The sequence below is a fragment of the Gymnogyps californianus genome, chromosome 6 (assembly GCF_018139145.2).
Source record: "Gymnogyps californianus isolate 813 chromosome 6, ASM1813914v2, whole genome shotgun sequence".
NCBI lineage: Eukaryota > Metazoa > Chordata > Aves > Accipitriformes > Cathartidae > Gymnogyps > Gymnogyps californianus.
In genome coordinates, this window is record NC_059476.1 from 15,382,896 (window position 1) to 15,404,213 (window position 21,318).

The 21,318-nt window shown below is 43.8% G+C and overlaps 1 protein-coding gene across 2 annotated transcripts in view; it reads right to left on the minus strand.

The window, feature by feature from the left end:
* SUFU (SUFU negative regulator of hedgehog signaling) overlaps positions 1-21,318 on the minus strand; it is a 106,386-nt gene that overhangs the window by 31,005 nt on the left and 54,063 nt on the right. Inside the window, exons 4-8 of one of the 2 annotated variants that reach the window (XM_050898581.1) lie at positions 14,756-14,898; positions 12,156-12,241; positions 9,989-10,061; positions 5,126-5,279; positions 3,482-3,593 (exon numbers count right to left, since the gene is read on the minus strand). In XM_050898581.1, coding sequence (XP_050754538.1) covers positions 3,482-3,593; positions 5,126-5,279; positions 9,989-10,061; positions 12,156-12,241; positions 14,756-14,898 — 568 coding nt within the window. Of the gene's footprint in view, positions 1-3,481; positions 3,594-5,125; positions 5,283-9,988; positions 10,062-12,155; positions 12,242-14,755; positions 14,899-21,318 lie in introns of both variants that reach the window. The other variant, XM_050898579.1, reaches the window with a different exon arrangement.

A 21,318-nucleotide genomic window follows, 5' to 3' on the forward strand; every position in this document is an offset into this window, starting at 1 on the left:
ACAGAAACCAGCTTTTTCTCAAAGGAACTTTTTTTTTTAGGACTCTGGGACAGTGAAAAACTGGTAATATGCATGCTTAACATGTAAGTATGTGCTTTGCTGGAGCCAGAACACTGAATCAAGCTCTATCTGCAACCAAACAATGTGAGGCTTTTGCGTAAGTGCTGAAAACTGTAACTACACAAAGACAGGGAAATCTGTATGGAATCTGGATCCTCCACATTTTATACAAATAAATATTCAAAAGTTTGAGCGTTTCTGATACTATTTTGTGACACTGAATGCAGAACAGGTTGTCTGCTTTAAACCCTGATAGATTATTGTGTGTGGGTGGTAGGGTTAGGATAAAAGAAAGGGAAGAAAGCTACTAGGAAAGCAGTTGGTGGCTGCAAATCTATGATAAATAAACAGCACATTCCTCTTCTGCACAAAGCCATTAGAGTCTGTGTCAGACTTTTAACATCCTAATGTCAGCTGGGTGCAAATTTGACAGCCTGGGGTTCTGCAGTGCTCCCTATGGAAAGTAGATTTGGAACAATTTGCCATGCCCCAACAGAGCGTTTCTGTCAAGTTCCCGAGGAGCCTCTAGTGCACCAGTTATTCACAGGACCCTTCCAATGAACCACGGGTTTGATATTTTATGGTCTTGTGTGTACAGTGCAGGATATGATTACACACAAGCCTGCTTCCCATCAGCCAGCACCTCGTAATCGTTAACATACTTATCCTTGTGGTGCCTCAAGAAGATGACATTGTTATTAGTCCCATTTTATAGATTCAGAACTGAAGCGCAATAGCTAAATGACTTGCCTTTGATTACACAAGATTTACAGTGAAGGACAGAACTGAGTCCCAGCCCTACCAGGCCCAAGCAAGGATCGCACCAGAAGGACTAGATCTACGTGCACAGCTGTCCTTCATCTCAGGTGCTTGTAAGTCTTATGAAATGACTATATCTGCACTAGGTTTTGTGCCTTTCGTGTCTCAGCCTTTGCCACTGTAGGTACCTGTAGGGAACATGGATGTAGATATATTACTACATGCAAAAGCTGAACTCCTAAGTTATATCCCTCTGCAGCAGCTGGAGACGAGAGTCTCCAGATCAGGCTCATATACTTAACAGCACATTGAGCAACTTCGCTCAAACACGCAAGACATGCTGAGACAGTGTATTAAGAAAAGCTGAGACCTAATAAGATCTTCCTCTTCTGCTTCATCTGCACCACACTGTGCTGGAAAATATGTTGACTGATAAGTTTTAGCCACACTGAGGGTAATCATCAGGTCTGATTTAAGTACCAGTTAGTTAGAGATTGTGAGTAAGCACTGCTTTCCAGCACAAACCACCCCTCTCAGTATGGCCGATGCATTGAACGAGTCCCACTGTATCTGCTACATGAATTGGAGAAGAGAAGCCACTGCACAAGTAGAAAAATACCTTTTCCAAACTCCTCTCAAAGCAGTCAGTAAGATGGAGGAAGAAAGTATTAGGACACACTGCTGTTTTAAGTTGAGGAGATCTCCTCCATCCCTCCAATACTATCACCAGAGTAACCGCTGGCAAGGCACACAGCTGTTAGCTCCCTTTCCTTCACTGAATTGCTATTATGGAGAAGCAGGCTAGCTATCAGTTTCCACAGTGGTAACCATAGACCTCAGAGAAATGTATTGATCTTCTAGGAGGCCACTGGGAACCAGCCATTCCTACCACTCAGGCTTCAGGTAGGGTGGGTGCGCAGCTGCTACAGGTAAGAAAGATTGCAGAAAAGAGCATTGTCACGATTATGAGGCTCTGAATTCGACCTGCCTTCCTCTCTGTCTCAGAACAGTTAAAAAACCAGGTAAATATTTGTGTGCTTCATCTTAGACCTCTGCTAACCTTTCACCACTCTGTCTTGAGTGTATCTCTGTTTATCTTACCCTGAATAACGTAAAGCTTTCTTATCTAAGCAACAACTGCCTCCCAGCATTAAGGCTTACCCATCAGCTCCCTCCCTGACCTGATGTGCACTCCAAATGTTTCTGGTCGTCCCCGACCACTGTGAACTCAGAGCTTTTACTGGGCTTGCAGATTCATGCAGGAGCCCAGCATCTGTGAGAAATCCTGCTCAATACTTTTGAGCCTTCCACGGCTGGGTGTGATTCGTGCCCATCAGATGGTATAATTTTATTTTTTTGGTGGGGCCAACGGGACCAACCAATGGTCCAATGGGAGAAACCTTCAGGCAGGGAAGTACTACTCAAAATCTGAGTCAGTTCAGAATCTGGCTCCATGTAATTACCATATAGCAAAAGTAAGATTATTCCTAAAGCAATAATAAAGCCACTTGAGATTTTTTTTTTAATAAGCACCAATATCTCATATTACTTATTAGCACACAGCATCAGCAATTGACATAATACTTCCCCCAATGGACTGGGCAACTCAGAAACATTCATACATAAGGCAAATCAGAAGTCACCCACAAAATGGAACAAGAAAGGACATTAGGGTCCTAACCAAGTATGAGGAATATTTTTCTCATGAAATGCTTGAATCAAGAAACAAACAGGAATTGAAACAGAGCAAGATGCTGTCCCTGCCTGGCACTACAGGAAAGAGCTGATTTCATCATGATCTTCACTCTTGGAACAAGAAAGCACAAATGTTCATCGGAGACTAGGAAACCAAACGAAATACCAAGAAGAAAGAGTGCAGCAAAGATGCATGCCTTTCTGTATCATTTAGATGAAAACATTAAAATTGATGGGAAGACATTTAACTAGCAACTGAAATAAGCCTAAGAGGGGAAGGGGAGAAACCCAAAAAGATGGAAGTGCAGATACTGCAGATGGCTTGAAACCACAGGTAATTTCCTATAGATTCACTGAAGTCAAAAGTTACAAATGAGGAGAGATCTATAGGCCCACCTAGTCCCACTTAAATCACCTGTTAGTCTACAGACTATTAGAGACCAGGGTGGTGTTGGCATGTAATTACTGCCAGTACCTGCCTGCTTAAGCAAGGCAAGATCAAAGTCACTTAAAAAAAAAAAAAAATCAACATTTTAACCACAAGGTTTGTAATTATGAGCTTGAAAACAAAACGCTCAGGCAAAAATATCAGCAAACACTCATCTATGCCACCTAGCTCTTTGCATATCACAGCACTGTTCACCACAGTACATTTTATAGGCCTCAATCCAGTCTGATTTCAAACACTGTACACTGTGAACAGCAGGTTCTACAGAACACAGTCAGAGTCACTCTGCATTAGCAAGGTTTGTCCAAACCCCCTCTGAAAATCTGCCCTCCTGAGTACTAGCCCATTAACCCAACCTGAACAACTCTTCTCCCTCTATCCTTGCACTTTGCAAGTATTTGCTGCTAGCCGCGTTCTCCCCTTGCCAAGTCTTTTCCCACCCAGCTTTAACTTTGTTCTCCACGCTGAGCTCTTTAGCCTCCCTCCGCCCACCACCTGAGTGTGCAGGGTGAAACTTACGGTGCTCGGTCATGGTTCAACCCGTTCTGTCTTTGTGTATTTATTGGAGGTAGAACAGGTTTGCTGTTAATCTCAAGCCCTCGCCGCAAAGTCTCCCTGATTTGCTCCGTATCTGCAAAGAGAATTTTTTTTCAACATGATTTAGAGTCCCCACAAACATCACGGACACAAGGAGATGTCAGCTTTTTTTTTAAAGGCCTCTTTCCATGGTGTGTTTCATCTAAACTCTTCTCCTTCAGAAAGAAATGAAGAGATGCTAAGGGTGAATTCTTAACAGCTCTTCCTGCACCTTAGGAGTTATTTCACTTTATAAAGTCAGCTGGAATTCTCTTGGTTTGCACTGTGATGTTATGTCAGGCAAGGAGAGCTGGAACCTTTGGTACTGAGCCCTCCTGATGAGGAAATTCTGAGTAGTCTTGTATCCTTTTCATAAATGAGGTGTTTGCTGTTTCTGCAGCTCTCACAGAACCTCCTGACACTTCCAGCCTTTGTGCTGGAAGTCACTTTTCCCATTAGGCGTAACAGGAATTTGTTCCCTTACCAAATGAGTGCAAGGAGGTTCTCAAGTTTTTGCAATCGGCTTTGCAAATCTGTTGATTAATTTACAACAAGATTCACAAAAGAAAGGATTTTTATGCAGGGCAAACTTTAGCCTCAAGCTCACATTTGGAATAAACTGCAAATTATGCAGTTCAGATGCTGTCTTTTTACTTTTTCATTTTCCTATAATGTCTAAAGGCCAAATATAGGCCTTTAATAGGATGCTTTCCTACCTTTCTTAGAAGTTTCCTCATCTTTTTTTGAGAAATGTGGGAATTGGGTAGAGAAAAAAATATCCAAATTATTTCAAAATCTTTTGAAGGATATACAAGTATCACTGTGTATACCTTGGGCTTTTCATTTGCAGAGCTGAGGGAAAATAGCCTTTGTAGATCCAGTGCAGTTCAAAATATTTGCACAGAAGCCAGAAGGAACCCTATATGCATTTAAATTTTTTTTTTACCATGGACTTAAAAACAAGTAAGATACCATTCCTGTGGAAACCATCATTAATTCCAGGAAATCTCAAGCCCTCAAATTTTATGTTGCTTCACCCATTTGGAAGGTAACATGCATAATTTCAAGCATGTGTAATGGCTATGACATCTGTACCCTGAGATGGCATCTCATTGCAAAGGGGAACTCCACCATATTTTATTTCTTCTTTCCAGAGTTCCTCATTTGCAAGAATCACTTGAGTTCAGCTACAGCAATGTGTAGTGTCAGTCTAACTTGCCACCCAAGAAGTGACAAGGTTAATAAGGAAACACAGCCTGGGAAAACGCAGTTGCTTCACCTTGCAGGTGTTTACAGTCCTGGTTTCACCCAGTGCTCAGTTTAACTTTGCAGATTCAGATTAGAAATAGCCTAAAAACTGAAAGAAACATTTAGACAAAACAACGCAAAGATCTCTCTTCCTCTCTCCTGCCTTCCTCAGAGAGGCCACACCAAAATTAATTTCGCTCCCCTGAGACATACTGAGCCTTCCAGTAACTGTGGTGTTTGTTATGAACCCTAAGATGCTGCATCACTGAGCCCACTGCCCAGATTCATCAGCAAACAAGCCGAGAGGCCATGACAGCGACTCGGCCCAGGACCTCTTACCTTTCCCGGAGAGTCGCCGCGGCTGGGTCCCAATGCAAATGCTCCTGCTGTCTTCGTCATCCTCTGGGGGCCGGCTGAGATCATCCCAGGCACATTTGGCACTCACTCCACTCAGGTTTGAGCCATCTGTCTCAATCCCTTTGTCGACTCTCTCCTGCTTGAAAAGATCCAAAACCCCAAGACTTTTTTGGGTGTCGCTTGAACCTGAGCTGGAACCCACCCCGGCTCAACCCAACCTTCAGCAGCTCCTGCATACCCCCCTTTGCAGCCAGTTTCCACTCTCTGGCCCCCGTGCTTTGATGTATCACCTAACAGTGACCGCACATTGAGCCAAATCAGGGAGCTGGTCTGAATTGGAACAAACTTTTTCTATAGCAGGTTGGTCTGAACTCCTGCCCCTTCCCCACTGCTTCACTACGTGGCCCAGGCAGGCACAAAGCAGGGAACAAGAGAGGTGGAAATCAGTGGCCTAGGGTATGCAGGGTTGCTTTTTTCAGTGTTAGCTCCAGTTTACACCAACTCAAAGTATTTATGACACTACATTATACACTCCTATACGAAGCACAGCTTGGCAGTCTACCTATTATATGTCAATGATAACAAACTCCTGAATAACTAAACTCAATTTCTCTTTCCAAGCTTACCAAGGAGTCCCACAATGAAAGCAGCTCACAGAGAGGCTCATCATTCACAAGAGTTCATAATTTGCAAACTGCCCGGACAGCCACTGCTTTTCAGTGTGCTGGGGTGTTCAGTAAAGGACAAATGTGCAATGAGACGCAGGTCTGTGCGCAATGTCAAAGCTTTTGCATAGCTTTCTCTATTGGCAAAATACACAAACTCCCTTCCTTGCGAGTTGGACTTTCCAAGCACATAACCACTGTCTGGGTCTCAGAAGGTGTCGCACACCAACCACAAGCAGCTGGATGCTCTCAGACACCATGCATTTTCTCAAGGACATGTGCATCTGTTGCCAGCAAGACTGCCCTAAGCTACAGCCAAAACTTCCACAGGACACCTACCTGCTAGGGGAACTGGCATTCGTCTGAATTTCCACCTATGTCCCACAAGGGGGTAATGTTGAGCTGAACAAGCTCAGGGCTGAGCTACACCGAAAAGGGCTGTTCTTACCGCTGTCACCTCTCCCCTGGGACCGAATCAACCCGCCTTTCCCCTCTTCTGAAGGGGTGTCACTTCTGGTACCGCTCAGTGGCACCAGCAAGATCTCCATCTCACTGCTTACATCTGGGTCACCTCAGAATAGGCGGTAAGTCCCACCGCTTGCGGGACTGAAACTTTGAAGATTTGAGGAAAGAGCAGAGCTGTGTTACGCGCAACAGGAGCAGATCTCTCTGCTCGTTATTGCTACCCTCCAGTTTGACCTTGCCACTGGAGTCAAGAGACCATGGGAGCATTCAGCGGTTTGCAAAATCTGTTCCCTAAGAAGCAGTTTCCAGACTAAAACCCACATACGTTCCTCCCCTTGCCCAGCTGAGCACGCTGCTCCCTAGAAAGAGCATTGCCTGTTCTTGTGACCATCCAAGAGAGGATTTGAGCAGCTCAAAGATAAGCAGAAGCACTCAGGGTGTGGTTGCACAGCAGTTTAAGCTGATGTAATTCGCAGTGGCTGCAGTCCCACCCTCCTCCATGTGCTCCTACCCCTTCCCTTGAGCCAACTCCTTTTTTTTTTTCAGCTGGATCACCTCCCTAAACTGGCTCTTTGGCCCAAGAGCAGAGGCAGAAGCCTGTGGCTGGGGGCAGGACCAGAGCAGTCCTGGCTTAAGATTTAAGCATTCAAGAGACTGCCTTCCTTCTGCCTCTCTCCCTGAAAGACTACTCCTCATTGGGATCTTCCTCTGGTGTCAGGGGAAACTGACTTCTGTGAAAATGTAATGGGAAAACCTGAGAAATAATAAATCTGCTGGGATTTTCTTTTGTTATATCCTAACATAAAATTAGTTTTTTCACCCAGAGATAGAAGTTGTGGAAAAAGAAATAAAAATACATCCGATCCTACGTATGCAAACGATGCTCTAAGTGAGATTTAGCACGTGGCTCCTTCAGGAGCCCTCTGTGGTGCTCTGTTGAGGACCCAAATCAGCTGGCATGGGGAGGTTTAACTTGTCAGCATGGTTATTTTTCATTCCAGTGATGGGGGAAGCATGGGAGAGCCACCAAACTTGCCCTTGAGCAGGGAGCAGAAGAACCCAGAGGGCCCTGAGGACTCCATCAGGCAGAGGCTCTGGTGGGACGTGCTTCTCCATCCCTGCAGCCAGGGCCCCCGCTCACAGACACAGTCGGGGCCTCTGGACGGTGCGCAGAGCCTCCGGGAGGAGGAAAGGGACTCATCATCTGCATCTCAGCTGGTTTGCAGAGCACTTCCTCAGGGGAAGAAGTGCTGCTCTGTTGGCATCCCTTGGAGATCAAGGAGGGCTGATGGAAACGAGCTGGCCTAAGGCAGCCTAATTTGCATGCCTGTTTTATAAAGTTTGCAAGTATTGATGTTGAAGGGGGGAAAAACCTCAAAAAAACCCTAACCAGTGCAGACTCTCAGCTGGGGCAATGCACAGCTTTACCCCATCTTCAGCCAGCAAAGATGTGCCTGGGCTGAGGGGCTCTTCTTCCTCCCTTGAAAGGGCAGCCTGAGCAGGAGGTTGGAGGAGCCCAGGGCAAAGGAGGTTCAGCTTTTTCCTTCCTCAAAGAAAGGATGTTTCTGTCCCATTTTCCTCTCAGCATGTGGGAGGGGTGCTCTGAGGCTCTTATAAGTCATTGATCCCTTTCTAAACGAGCCAGAGCACTGCAGCATGACCCACAGAGCGGCAACCACAACTCAGGAAATTCAAATCAGCTTTATTCTCTTCTGAGATATCTATTAAAACAGAAGCAAAGCACTGAGAATCAGCGCAGAGCTGGGGACCGACAGGGGTTGTTTGACAGTGCTGCCAGGGAAATCTGAATGGCCTACAGGGAAGCCTGGCTGAACAGAAAACAACCAGCGTTGCCACAGTGTTAATTGCCGACATCCTGGGATGACATCTTAGTTGGGATCCATTCTCAGCGACTCCGAACAGAAAGTACAGCTGCTGCTGCCAGGGCTGGGTTTAGGCCTCAACCAATTCCCACAAGAGACAATGCAGCCTCAAAACAAGCTCTGCCCGCTTCCCAGGCAGGCAATGTGCTTGCCTGCTCCCAGGAAAGTTGTCCGTTTTCTCTGCCTGCTCCCTCCCTCCCCTCCACCTATCTTCCCCTGCTGCCCTTCAGCTCTCACACACCCTGTACCACCACCAAGAAAACGCCAAGCGAATGACACTTTATCCTCTCCCCACTAATTAGAGCAGGAGGCGCACGACATGGCTGAACCCAGCCCGGCACAGCCTAGCTCCCTGCGCTCAGCAGAGGCTCTTTGCAGGACTCGGTGCTGCAGCAGCAGGTTTTGCCCTGTGAATCCCCAGGGGCTGCGACAGCAGAGCAGGAAGGAGGTACAGACACACACCTGCACATACGCACTACTGCAAGGGCAAGAGAGAACAGAAACAGGAATGTCTTCAATGTGAGGAAGTCCGGAAAGACCACAGACATAGCAGTTTTCAGTGGCAGGACACACTGGTGAGGCAGAGGTACTCTTTATTTGCCTTAACTTGCCTTGGCTGACTCAGATTCCAGTAAGCTGAGCTACTTTTCATTTACAGTAAATTGAAGAAAACCCTGTTATCATTAGGAATCACCAATGTGCAGAGAACAGAAACACCCTCCAGGAGGGGAGAGGGCAAAATTCTGAAGAGCCTAAAAACTTTATAGAACTTGCAGTTGTATTTGCTCCCACATTGTGGGACATTTGTGGAACATTTTTGTGTGTGTCTCTCAGACTGGGGTTATTTTAGATGAACAAATCCTTAAAAACAGTAAAAGTAGAATTTGATTTTGTTCTTAAGCTTTCAAAATAAAAGATGCTGTGAGGCAACTGAGGGTAATCAGATGCAGACACGCAGATCATAAGCAAACGCAATAGCTTGTACAAAATGTGCACATATGCACGTGCCCTACCAGGCTAAGCCGTAAGTTCTCAGTTAAAGGCAAATACTCAGTGATTCACTGAAACAAGGTCAGCACCACACTCGATTTGCCTGGGACCCATGTACTCCAGTACCATAACTCTGCTGAAGGGATGCAGAACTGTCTCCCAAACGCACAGATCAGCATTAGTCCATGGGATGGTAACCCCTCCATAGAGGTCCTATTCTGATCTTTAAACTTCAGAAATTAACTTGAACTCTGAAGAAGGTGGTTTACTATATCTTCCTGCATGGATTATTAATAACTGCATGAGACACTTTTGGCTTCCCGTTATTTCTCAGACCACACTAACTACTTGGCCTCAAGTGACATCCTACAGGAATGAACTACACTGTCACATTTGCTATGAAAAAATATTACTTAGTTGGTTTTGAGTTTTCTGCATGTTGTATCTCCTTATGCTTGCATATAAAACAAAGGAGGACTTTCCTGATCTATCATCTCTAAATCTTGTATTGTTCTATGTTCTTTTATCTTCTTCTATTTTCCTCCTTTCTAAAACATGCAGTCCAAATCTTACCAATTTGTCTCATATATGAGATTCTGTTTTCCTCGTCTCCCTTCTCTAACTTTCTTCCTAGAGCTGCCATCCACCTGGAGCTGAACATATGCACTCCTGAACCACCTCTGAGAGGGCAAAAGGGAGTCTCTAAGACTTTTCCAGGATTATTGCAAACATTGAGAAGATCACAGCACCTTTACAGAAAATAACAGAACTGTTTTATACAATTAAACCAATTCTCCCTGGCTACTACAAAAGACATGACATTTTATAAACTAAAGACATACTTGCAGATGTGGGTCAATCTCAAATATTGTCTCTCCTCTTCGCATATCTGTTATCAACCAGGGGCCTCCAGCTCTACAAAGAAGGAAAGAAAGGTAATGAACCAAACAAGCACTTTAGCTAGTACTCCCCAAGAGAGTCCTCAGAGTGGACCTGTACTGGAAGGAAGCACAAGATAAGAGTTTAAAACAAGCCTAGAAGCCCCTCTATGTTGTGTATACATCCCATAGCATGCATTTGTCCTTTACATTTCCCAAATACATAATGAAAGCTCTCCATGACCTAGCTGTTATCTGCCTAGTGTCTGGCACCACCAAGTCTTGCAAAGCAGTCAGGATTGACACAAGCTATCCCCTGTGTGGACCCACTTACTCATACAAGACTGAACTGGGTTTCAATCTTACAGGTAACTGAATTGGGACTGAGAAGTCCAGTGTAGCCTAGGTCTAAGAAAGATGGGCAAGGCATAGGGTCAAGATTTATAACTCTATTACATATCTAAAGATGCAGCAGGGTCCCAATGGGACTGCACTTTTTGCTGAGATCGGCAGTCATGTTCAGTACCATAAAAAGCTTATTGCTCTGATAAATATCCTCACAATAGACGTTTTGCCCAGTTGGTACTTAATGGCCGAGTGCTCAGATGGTTCAGGGAAATCTTTGTTTTCATTAGCAATAAAAGTCAGAAGGCTCAAGATGTTTCCCAACAAAGGTGACAGAAAACAGATTACTGTGAAGATGAACTACTCAGAGACTTTAGTTTGGGTCACAGTGCAGCCAGACTGCAGAAGTCAGCCTTAGATGGTGCTCTTCATTTGAAGTAAAAACTGAAGTCTTTTGGAATTGCCATAAAAATTTTCTTTTTTTTTCATGAGATACTTTGTTATTGCAGTCAAAAGCCCCCTCCTCTGGCCTTGTCTGTGTTACAGTCTCCTAAAGCACCTGGAGTGGGAGCAATAAAAGTTAACATTTTATAGCTTTTCAGATGCATCAATAGCCACTCTTTTTTTCACTTCACTGTGGAAGCTGTTAATTATTAACTGCAGAGGTGTGACCTGCTTCAGTTCCTCACTAGGATGCAAGAGACTTTTACCCTGACTCCACATCAGCAGCTGAGTAGTTTGCAGCTTTGCCTTCGAATCATGCACATTTGGGTTTCATTTTATCCTTGGAAAGGTGCTTGTACCACAGCACAAAAGCCAAAAACCAACATGAGAACAGACTGAGGAGAGGAGTGCTATATCTGTATTGACTTAGAGGAGCCCAGGGAGCTGCAGGCAGTATTTATTGTCTTGGGATCCCAGAAACAAAGCTTGCAGCTGGACAAATTCACTCTACTCTAGGGCATTCGCATGAATTATCTGCACTTGTGCCTAAAAGGGAGAAGTTCAAGATTAAGAAGTCCAGCAGCAAAGGCTCTTCCAAATAATCAATCAATTAAAGGCCATTGTGACACTAGAGAGTGTAGTATTGTGCCCAGGAACACATATTCAGAACCATTTTGTTTAAAAAAAATCTTTTGAGCTACAATCACATGGCAATAACTTCCACTAAATATAGGAGAAAAATATTTAAACAAAACACCTGCAAGCCAAAAAAGTTTAGCTGCAACCTGGCAGCAAATAAAGCATCAACGTATCACTTAGCATTTAAAACCCATCTCCTCCTTAACCCAATGACATCTTTGTTTTGCCATGGGAGAAATAACAATGAACTTCACTTGCACGAACACTCCTCCTGTTGCAAATTGGCCCACCAAGTGTGGAGCCAGTTTGAGAGTGACTTTCTCACCTTCAGACAGTACCCAAGCTTTGCTAGGCACTGTAAGTCAGACCCTCTCCTTCCTTTCTTTTGAACTACACAGAGAGGTCACCAGTAACAGTTATCCCAGCTCTCTCAGGAAGAACCAATGAGAAAACGCTGCAGGCATAAGAGGAAGGAAATTAAGCTTTCAAGACCTCATTCTGTTTCACCCTGAACATGTGGACTTCCACATGCATTAATTTGCCATCTAAGTGTCTGTGCGTGAGAACAGATTTGCAATGAATTCCCATCTCTTGCAACAGCACAGGATTAAATAAGTTCCATCAACAAGTTAAAGATTGTTAATAAACAACTGAATTGTTCTCTACAGGAATGCTCCCCTATATGGGCTATATGAGCACTTACACTGGGACAGTCCGAAGAAGTTCCAAGATCCCTTGCCCATTCCACTGCTGAGCCGCATGCAGTTCCTCAGTGCAAACCCCAACAATCTGGAATAAATGAAAACAGAGATACTAACCTGGATGGGAACCATGCAAGAACTGTAGAGAAAACGTACCACGTGGTGCTGGATCAAACAGTGCAAATACAGAGAAGCACCATTTCTTTATGGTGCTTAGATGAGCGAGGACAAATGGAACCTCAGAGAACAGAGGGATTCTGCAATTCCTTATGCCCTCTCTCTACGCTTACCATGTGAAGTGCCCTGGTCATGTAACGTTTAATCTTGCATGGCGCATGTGAACCTAACTATGAGGAGGGCCTGGTGACAAATCAGGGTTTACTGAAGATCCACTAGTCTGTTCTCACTTTTCAATCTAGTCCACACAAGACAGGACTGGTTAGGGTCTGAGCACATGCAAAACACTGCTCTGTCAGCCAACTGCTAGGGGCAAATGCAATACTGCACCAGCAATTTCAATCAGGCAAGGGACTCGCTGCCACAAGGGAGTGCTTTGGTGCTCATAAATCCTTGAGCAACTCAGTTTTCTGACTGGTTACATCTTACCTGGCACCATAAGGTAAAGCTGCTTACACATTGCATAATGCACTCATCACTGCAGGCAACTGCAGACTTCTGCCTTCCTGTATAAGGCAGGATGTGTTTGCTTTTCAGGATGGGAGCTGCCACACTGAGCAATACCAGATGTCTCTCTCACAGCAGCTGAGATCAGCCGCTTCACATGAAGGGGTGAAACACCCTTCAGCTGATAGAGGAAGACAGTTCCTTCCTGATCCATCAACCGCTGGCTTGTGCCTTTGAGCACAATGATTCACTCTTTGGGATGAAAAATTATTTTAGCCATGGTCTTCTATTTTCTTCCTCAATACTCTAAGCCTTTTCCAATGACACTGAATTTTTGGTCAAAATCTGTTCAACTGATGTTTTATCAGAAAAGAGGAAAATTGAAAACTAAATTCTGAAGAGCAGGAAGCAGAAGTGCATGATGTGCCTTTGCCGCAAGCGCATATCTGCACTGATAGAGATCTGCATGGAAAACCATCAACGTCAGCACGTACCCAGTTCTGCACACCCTACTTCCCCTGCCCCTTGCAGAGCTCACTTTCTCAGGGCCCAGCCCTTGGAGATGCACTTCATCCCCACCCATCTCCCAGGCTTCCTCCATGAACAGCCTGAATCACCCTTGCTTCAGGACACCCCTCCCTGGGCCTTCACTCACTAATTACATACAAACAGCAAGACTCTAAACAGGAAATTATTTTGTGTTCATTCTTTTCTTTTTGCCATCATTTATCCTCATGGGTCAAAATAAATCCATAACAACAAGCATCAAACAAAGGGGAAAAACAAGTCAACCAGCTGTATGTGTTGTGGAAGATGAGAGGCCAAGAGCCTCAGGATGCAACAAGTTGACTGTCCTTTGATCCAGGACAGCTGGGCACTAAAGAAATGTGGATTAATGCAGCACTAACTGGGGAGTCAGCCAGGAATCACCTTGCCTAGCTTGGCTCTCTGTCTCTCCTTCCAGGTCCCACAACTCACCTTTCACTGATTAATCCCACACCCATCTCTTTCTTGTTGATAAAACACAGACTTTTGGGCACCTGAGAAAATTCAGGAAAGCCTTTGCCCTTGCACAGCAGCTGCCTTGTGCAGGTCCGTGGTAACTACAGCCAAGGACAAATGGGAGCAACTTGAAGCTTAAATTGTAAAATACAGACACTTGCATTTTCCCACAGGATGGAAGCTTTTCCACGGAGCAGGGAGAAATCAGCAGTTGGCATAAGCTATGCCAGCTCTTCCACTAAGGTTAATAACTCCATATGCAATTTAAAAATATCCAAAGCAGCCCATATCTAAGAGACATCACTGAGAAGAAGGACTTTGCGAAAGCAAACAAACCTGTCTGGCCAAGGAAGCTCCCCTCACTGAACAGTAGGGTTAAATCGCAAGGGATTTTTAAAATGTTTCTTTTGCAAAGCAAACCTGAGCTTTTCTTAAACAGTAGGTCAATACAGGAAAACTCACTTAGCCTCTAAAGAATCTTTGTGTCAACGCTGCAAGCTACATTTCTGCCATTAAATAATGCTAAAGCAACTCTGAGTCCTGCTCCAAACTCTTCTTTGCCTGGAACTCAAACCAGTGGATCACTTACCGATACTGCCATAGAATTAACTTGAATTTAGCTCTACATTACCTTTTAAAAGTGTTTCTCTCAGCTTTTTTCCGTACGCTCATGTTTGAAATTTCAGAGCAGTAATGTAATATTCAACTCCAGGTCTGTTTCGGGGTGTAAACCTTCTCTCCATCAGATAGACCTCTATCTTGAGAACCAAGTGTGACATTGCTCAATTCTGGTAAAATGCTTACTAAATACCTCCAGAGTAACAACTCAAAGATGAGATCCACGGTAATCAAATAAGGAAGAAAGGTGGAAGACAGGATAATAAGCATCTGACTTATCAAAGCTAAATGAAATGTAATGTTAGCCACATTCCACGCTCAGGAGGTGACAGTCAGAGCCACCATTGCTGGGTCATACCTGTAGGAAAGTAACGACCCCAAAAGGAGTCTGCACCGGCTGCATCTGAGGGTCTTCTGTCAGTAACATATGCTGGATTCTAGATTCACTGTTGTCCAAAGGGCTGTGCCACGATACATGGTCACCGCTGCAGAAGGTGTTTTCTGCAAGAAAGAGAAGCAAGAAATATTTAGTCCGTAAAGTCTGCTAGAATATTCCTTCTGTTAGCATCTGCTCCTGACCGCTGTCAGGCAGGGACCTCTGGTTTGGACCAGGACAGTCACTGGTGGCTGTTCACAGTGACTGCCTCCAGCCAGCTCTGCTGAGTCTCTGAGTCAGCTGAAGCACTTGAAGCAGGAAAGGAGTCTCATTGAACCATCTGAATTCAAGCATTGACTTTAAAATTGCCCACTCTGTGGCAAAAAATGGTGTCCTGCTTTGATATTAATCCCAACACAGGAATACCAATAAATTAACTTGTCTCCAATTAAATTGTCAACCAATTAAAATTAGCTTGTCTCTCATTTACTATTAGTCCTGTTTTGTGAGAGGGCACAGAGAGTCAGCAGGCCATACTGGATGCCTATGGGACAGCAATTCATACTTCATTTGCAGCTCTGATTTGCCACAGAGAAAAGATTCTGAAATGTGAATTAAACACAAATAATACTCTGCTATATCTAATAAAAATCCAGAGTCTGCTGCCCAACTTGTGATGGTCTAAGTCAAAGTCACTTTCTCTCCCAATTGTCTGGTGGCTCTGGTGCAGAATTATAATTAATATGTTCCTTCTTTCCCAAACAATGAGAAAACCAGTAGGCTATAAATTTCACTCTACGTCAGAACAGACTGCATCAAAACAAAGAGCCAGAAATTATCCTTCCTTCTTCACAACTGTAAGCATTCCTTTCTTTTCCTCCTCTCCTACTTAGAAAGACAAAACCCCCAGATAATCCCATGTTCCACAGCTGGTGCATGCCAGAAGGCACACCAGAACCCATCTGTATGTTGCTGCCCCATCACAGGAAAGGCTAATACTTGCTTTCTGAGTGAGCTAGAAGTAAAACAACCAACCACAACCATTTTCACACCAATTAAAGCATCCTCCATTTGCACACAGTTCCTAGATAATATGTGCAATAATGCTGCCTAGCCAACTGCCTTGTCCTCAGGTCTTGTGGTTGTCCCGCTCCAGGTAGAGCTTTTATAGCACATACAAAGAAACAGCCTGGAATCCATATTCTGCCCTCTGACATAGGTGTAGTGCCCCAGGGATGAACCAAGTACTGCCTGCCTGCTTCCAAAGTCAGTGGCAAGCACAGCGCCCCTCTCCCTGACCAACCTCATTGATGAAGGCAGTCTGGGCTGCTGTCCTCACCGTGGTCTCTCCCAAGGCCACGCTTACAGGAGAGTGGGAAGGGAGGTCTCACCCACTGGAGGAGGACTAGGACTTCCACTGCAGACTGGAAAACGTTAGTGATTACTTGAGTTGCTGTCTGTTGAGACTGGAGCATCTCATATGATACAGAGCAGGATCCAATTCAGAGGAGTGTTCTCCTCTGCCCTGCAGCTACGAGCAGACGTGGTCCTGGATCTTCACCCAACCTTCCCACGTCACCTTCCAAATACATGTCAATAGGACATCTCTTAAATAACTATCTGTAGGGCTTATCTGAGAATCCTTGAACATGGCAGTTTCTGCAGCGGCAAGAGAGAAACAGCATTTGCCAGTAATTGCAGCTTTGTCCCCAGTCCCATTAAACAACAGACAGCGAGGAACTGGGTGCTTACACGCTACTCACTGTGTATCAGCACCACCACGACTGCGTGCATGTACTCTTGGCCAGCAGCAAGTGCAGGATGCTTCGGGGGAGCCATCAGTGGCAGGCAGGTAAACTAATGAGAGTTCTCTCGCAGTTGCTGTGGTTAAAAATACTCGCAGTCATCTCACTGAAGAGCTAACTCATGCTCACCCATTCATGGGTTTAATGCGCCCTGCCCTGGGCAACTCATAGTTTCTCCACCAGGTGTCCCCATTGGTGTGTATTTGAACATTTATTATATATGTTTTTTCCGATTAATTTCTTGGACAGCTCATTTGATTAAGAATTAAAATAAACTCCAAATACCATAAGAAACTTGGCCTGAAAAACGAGGCATGTAACAGAAGTGTTGTGATAAGTAAGGGAATCTTTTCCTTAGTTAAAATCAGGAAAGACAAGAAAACATAGTAAATGCAAGCTGCTTGAAAGAAAGAGTTTATCATTATGTACACTAAATTTCACGCTTTCGGCTCTGCGACTGAAAGGAGGGGTTCAGATATTACTTTACTTTCAGAGCTGGGGAAATATAAGCAGACAGAAATGAAAAACTTTTTTTTTTTTAGTACCAAAATTGGATTAAAGAAACAGCACTTAGAATGTTGCAAAGGATCTTGTGATATTTTCCAGGTTAGCCAAAATGTGGCTGATTAATTTTTTTTTTAAATGATAAAAGCCTCTCAGTCACAGTTTTCAGGAATGAAACAAAGCCACAAAGAGCTTATTCTTGGGCCCTGTCTTTATACCACAACATTTTGCCCATCAAATGCTCACACAATTCTATGCTGATCGATCGCTGAGTTCCACTGCTGGTGCTGCTTCTCCTGGGAAAGCCCAGCCCGTTTAGAGCAGGTTTTCAAATGCAAATGTCTCTGCTGGAAACCCACCTGTTTATGTCCATGTGAACACTGAACACTTAGAAAATCTCCCTCTCCCTTGCATGCACACGAACACCACAAAATTCACACTGACTGCTCAATTAAACCACAAAAAAAATTTCTGCAAATAACACGAAGCCGAATTAAAACCTGTAAGACTGCAAGAAATTCAGAATTAACAGCCTGAAACTCAGCTCTTCGCTTGCTGCATTGTAACCCATGTGGAATGTAAGATCAGCTCTTGTACCAAGACCATTGCAGCACTGAGGACAGCTTGAATTGCAGGACTTGTAGCCACAGAAACTAAGAAATTACAGAAACAAAGGACTAGATAACCACTTTCTCTTGCCTCATGCTGGGAACAGGGATGAGCATCCTCCCTTCTCACCTTTCACACTCATGTTTTCAAAACAAGACAATCAAAATCTTTCTAAGCATTGAAGTTTTAAACAATGTTTTAGCCAGAAAATCCTGAAGTTTTCATAAATGATTCCTCCAAAGTAAATTTATAACTAAATTTGTGGCTTTCATGAATGTTGAATTAGAACATAAAACATCCAGATAAATCCTCAAAGGCATCACAGCACAGATAGATGTGAAAAGTCTCCTGTGGTTTTTGCACCTTTCTATCATTTGCAGTGCTGTCAATAACACACTTTGTACAACCTGCCTTTCATCCACAAACATGTACAATGTGCTAGTATTCCCTACATATACATACGTATTTCCATAAAACCAAGAGATGAGTAGGCACAGACACACACACTCATCTCAGGTACACGAGGAGCACAAACACCTTACAAGGAGCAAAACACTTCAGTCAGACATGCCTAAAGACAGCTCCTTTTGTTCCCAAAAATGCATCCCTGTATCTCCCATACTATGCGGACTAACCGGAGAAGCAGCCTGCCATCTCCAAACCAATTTCTGAGATCTCTGTTTTGCGCTGCTATGAACCAAGGATGGGACTAGGACCTTCAGTGATAATGATGCCAATATGGGTCTCAACAACATTCATGGTTTCATAGCCATACCTCTCAGCACACATTTTGATGCCTACTGCAGATATCAAATGAGATACCTATACTCACAACTGGAAGCTACTTATAGATGAAATACTTGAAAATACAGACATGAAAATAGGTATTAATAAACATGTAAAAGAAATATTGTATGTAAAAATAAAAGATTACAGGAAGAAGTTTATGTCCATGGAGCACTGACCCAGTCTGACAGGACTCACTGCTACAACCATCCCAAAACAACTTCTAGTTTTAGGCCAAAACATGACTCCCCTTTCAGATAAGCACAGAACATTCCTTTGCAAATTATCTCAGTTTAGTAAACCTGAAAGTTTACAGCCTCAGCAACAAAGCTGGTTCTACAAGGATTACATCACAACACTGATGCTGTCCCAGGCCCTTGTAGATTCAGGAACAGCCTCTGCTTTATCCAAGCCCATTAACAGCAACTATCGATCCAATACTTTTCACTCTTGACAAGCTCTGCTATGACAACCCTTTGACCTGCTGTAATGCTGTGCAGAATAGCACCTGTGGCAAAGTTTCTTACTGGTTTTGAAGAGGGACCAAAGCACAACAGTTGTTACAAAAGTCCTTTTGCATTGTATTTCTTAATGAGACAAAATGCATTTGCGTCCAGAATCCAGGAAAAGGTGAGATGGCTTTCAGCGGTAGCTGTGAAAAATCACGGGCTTCTACTGAACAAGCACCTCCTCTACCATTACAAGAGGGCAACGATCAGTCTGGGAGCAGCAAATGCCAGGACTTGGGTGTCATTTGCTGCTGCAAAGACTTCTGGCTCTTTGAACTTCTGTGTTGCCTGACTCCGCAGCAAAGCCAACAGGAGTTGTGACATGTCCAGGGAAATAATTTTATACAATGGGAAGAGTTTGACATATTCTTGTAATAAATAGCAAGCCTCAAACCAGGGGGCGTGTTCCCATGCTCAGGAGTAAGCTTGGAGAAGACTTCTAAGAATGGGGGAACTACGGACACTCTCTTCTCTGTGGGTGTGCACATTGTGGATGGACTCATCATTGCCTAAGAAGGAAGGAGCTCTGACTAAAGCTTTTAGTGTAGCTATGGCATGCACAGGAGGACCCTATCTAGGTTCACTTGTGTCTAACGTCAAGTATAACACATCTCCACTCTTCTCCACTGCAGAGGGCATAGTCAGCATTTTTACTCACCTGCTCATTTTTACAATCCTTTAAAAACCAAGTCTCTCCAAGAGCCCTACCACTCTGTTAGGTCTGTTTGACACTGGCCAACAGGTTCAAACACCATTAGGGTAGCACAGTCAGTCTTCTAGGCATGAGAACAGCATGATTGCATAAGCCTTGTTTCCTTAGGTGAGCACAGCAAAAACAACAGTTATCAGAAAAAGTTACCAGGACCTCACCACGGAATTGTCAAATCTGTAAGACAGATGGCAAGGCACAGCAATGATATAGCCATCAACAGGAGGAATTAAATAGCAAATGAACTGAAAGAAAATACGTTAAAAAATTAAATCCACATTATTTTAGTCTATGAATAAATCAGCAAATCCTCACGAGTAAACTAAGGCTCTGATTTACTGCATACAAGCTGATTCACAAGGGACTGCTTTTGAATACTTCTGCCTCACAGTAAACCTGAGGTAGTTACATGTTCCCTCCATGGAAGGAAGAGCTAAGCTACCTGACCTGCCTCAGGATAAATACATATCCTTCAGCAGCTACCATGGGAGCACTGGATGTGTTGTAAATACACAGGCTTGCTTACAGTAACCTCTTGGACACTCGCATCCTTCCTGCTTGGAAGGGGCACTAACAGGACTTAAATCTAATGCAGCAAGGTGACCCATCCTCAGAGATTTGAAACTGGTTCTTTTTCTGCAAGTTTGTGTTTCAATAAAAACTACTCATTCTTTTTTTTTCTTTCTGTTAGGGAATGCTGATTCCATGAAATCAAACTGCTTCATAGGGAGGTACTGATTTCCTAAGAACTCAACAAGGAAATCATTAAAACATTTCATTTCAAAGTTACTATTTTATTTCACAATTTACAATAGCAAATCTGAAGCCTCTCTCTAGCTCTATAAAAATGAGAAGTCTCTAAATTTCCCATAGACCAGCTCTTGTACCATTCTATTATGCAAAAGCAGCATCTATAAGACAGTTATACCAGAGACCACTCTGTTAAGCTTCCCATATTTTGAAGTCTTTAAAATGTCATTATCCATTTTCTTTTACAGCCCACATAAAGCAGGTGAGGTTCCTTCATGCAGCAATGGTCATAATTCAGCTGCGCAATCTCTCCTAACTTTACTATCCAACTGCTCTATAATGAGAACTGGGGAAATAACTCAGAGGGAACCATTCCACTGTAGACTAGTAAATTTTCTTTGTGTAACGTTGCTCATGTATTTTCTTGGAGTGCATTCCCCCCCACCTTTAATTTGACTAAATATAGCTGATGCCTAAAGAAATAAAACCAAGTCATATTCTTGGCCTCAAGATGTTTTATAAACAGTGTAATGCATGCAATCTACACTCAAGAGGTGTTACCTGGCTCTAGAGAGAAACACAGATTACTTCCCACTGTATTTTCAATTTCTTTTTTAAACCTGCCAGTTTCACATGTATGGGATCCTCCTAGGAGCCCTTACTCCCTTGAATAGCCACAGGCAGTAAGCTGAAAAGGACGGCAAACCGAGACAAATACTAGGAGCTAAGAGAGCTCCATCCAAAAGGTGGCCCCAGGCTGAATCTGGGTCAGAGAACATCTCCAGTGAGCTTGCTACCCTGCACCCAGAGCAGATGGGAAATAGCTCTTTGGGCATCTGGGAGTCAAATATCTTCTCTGGCATGTACACAGGG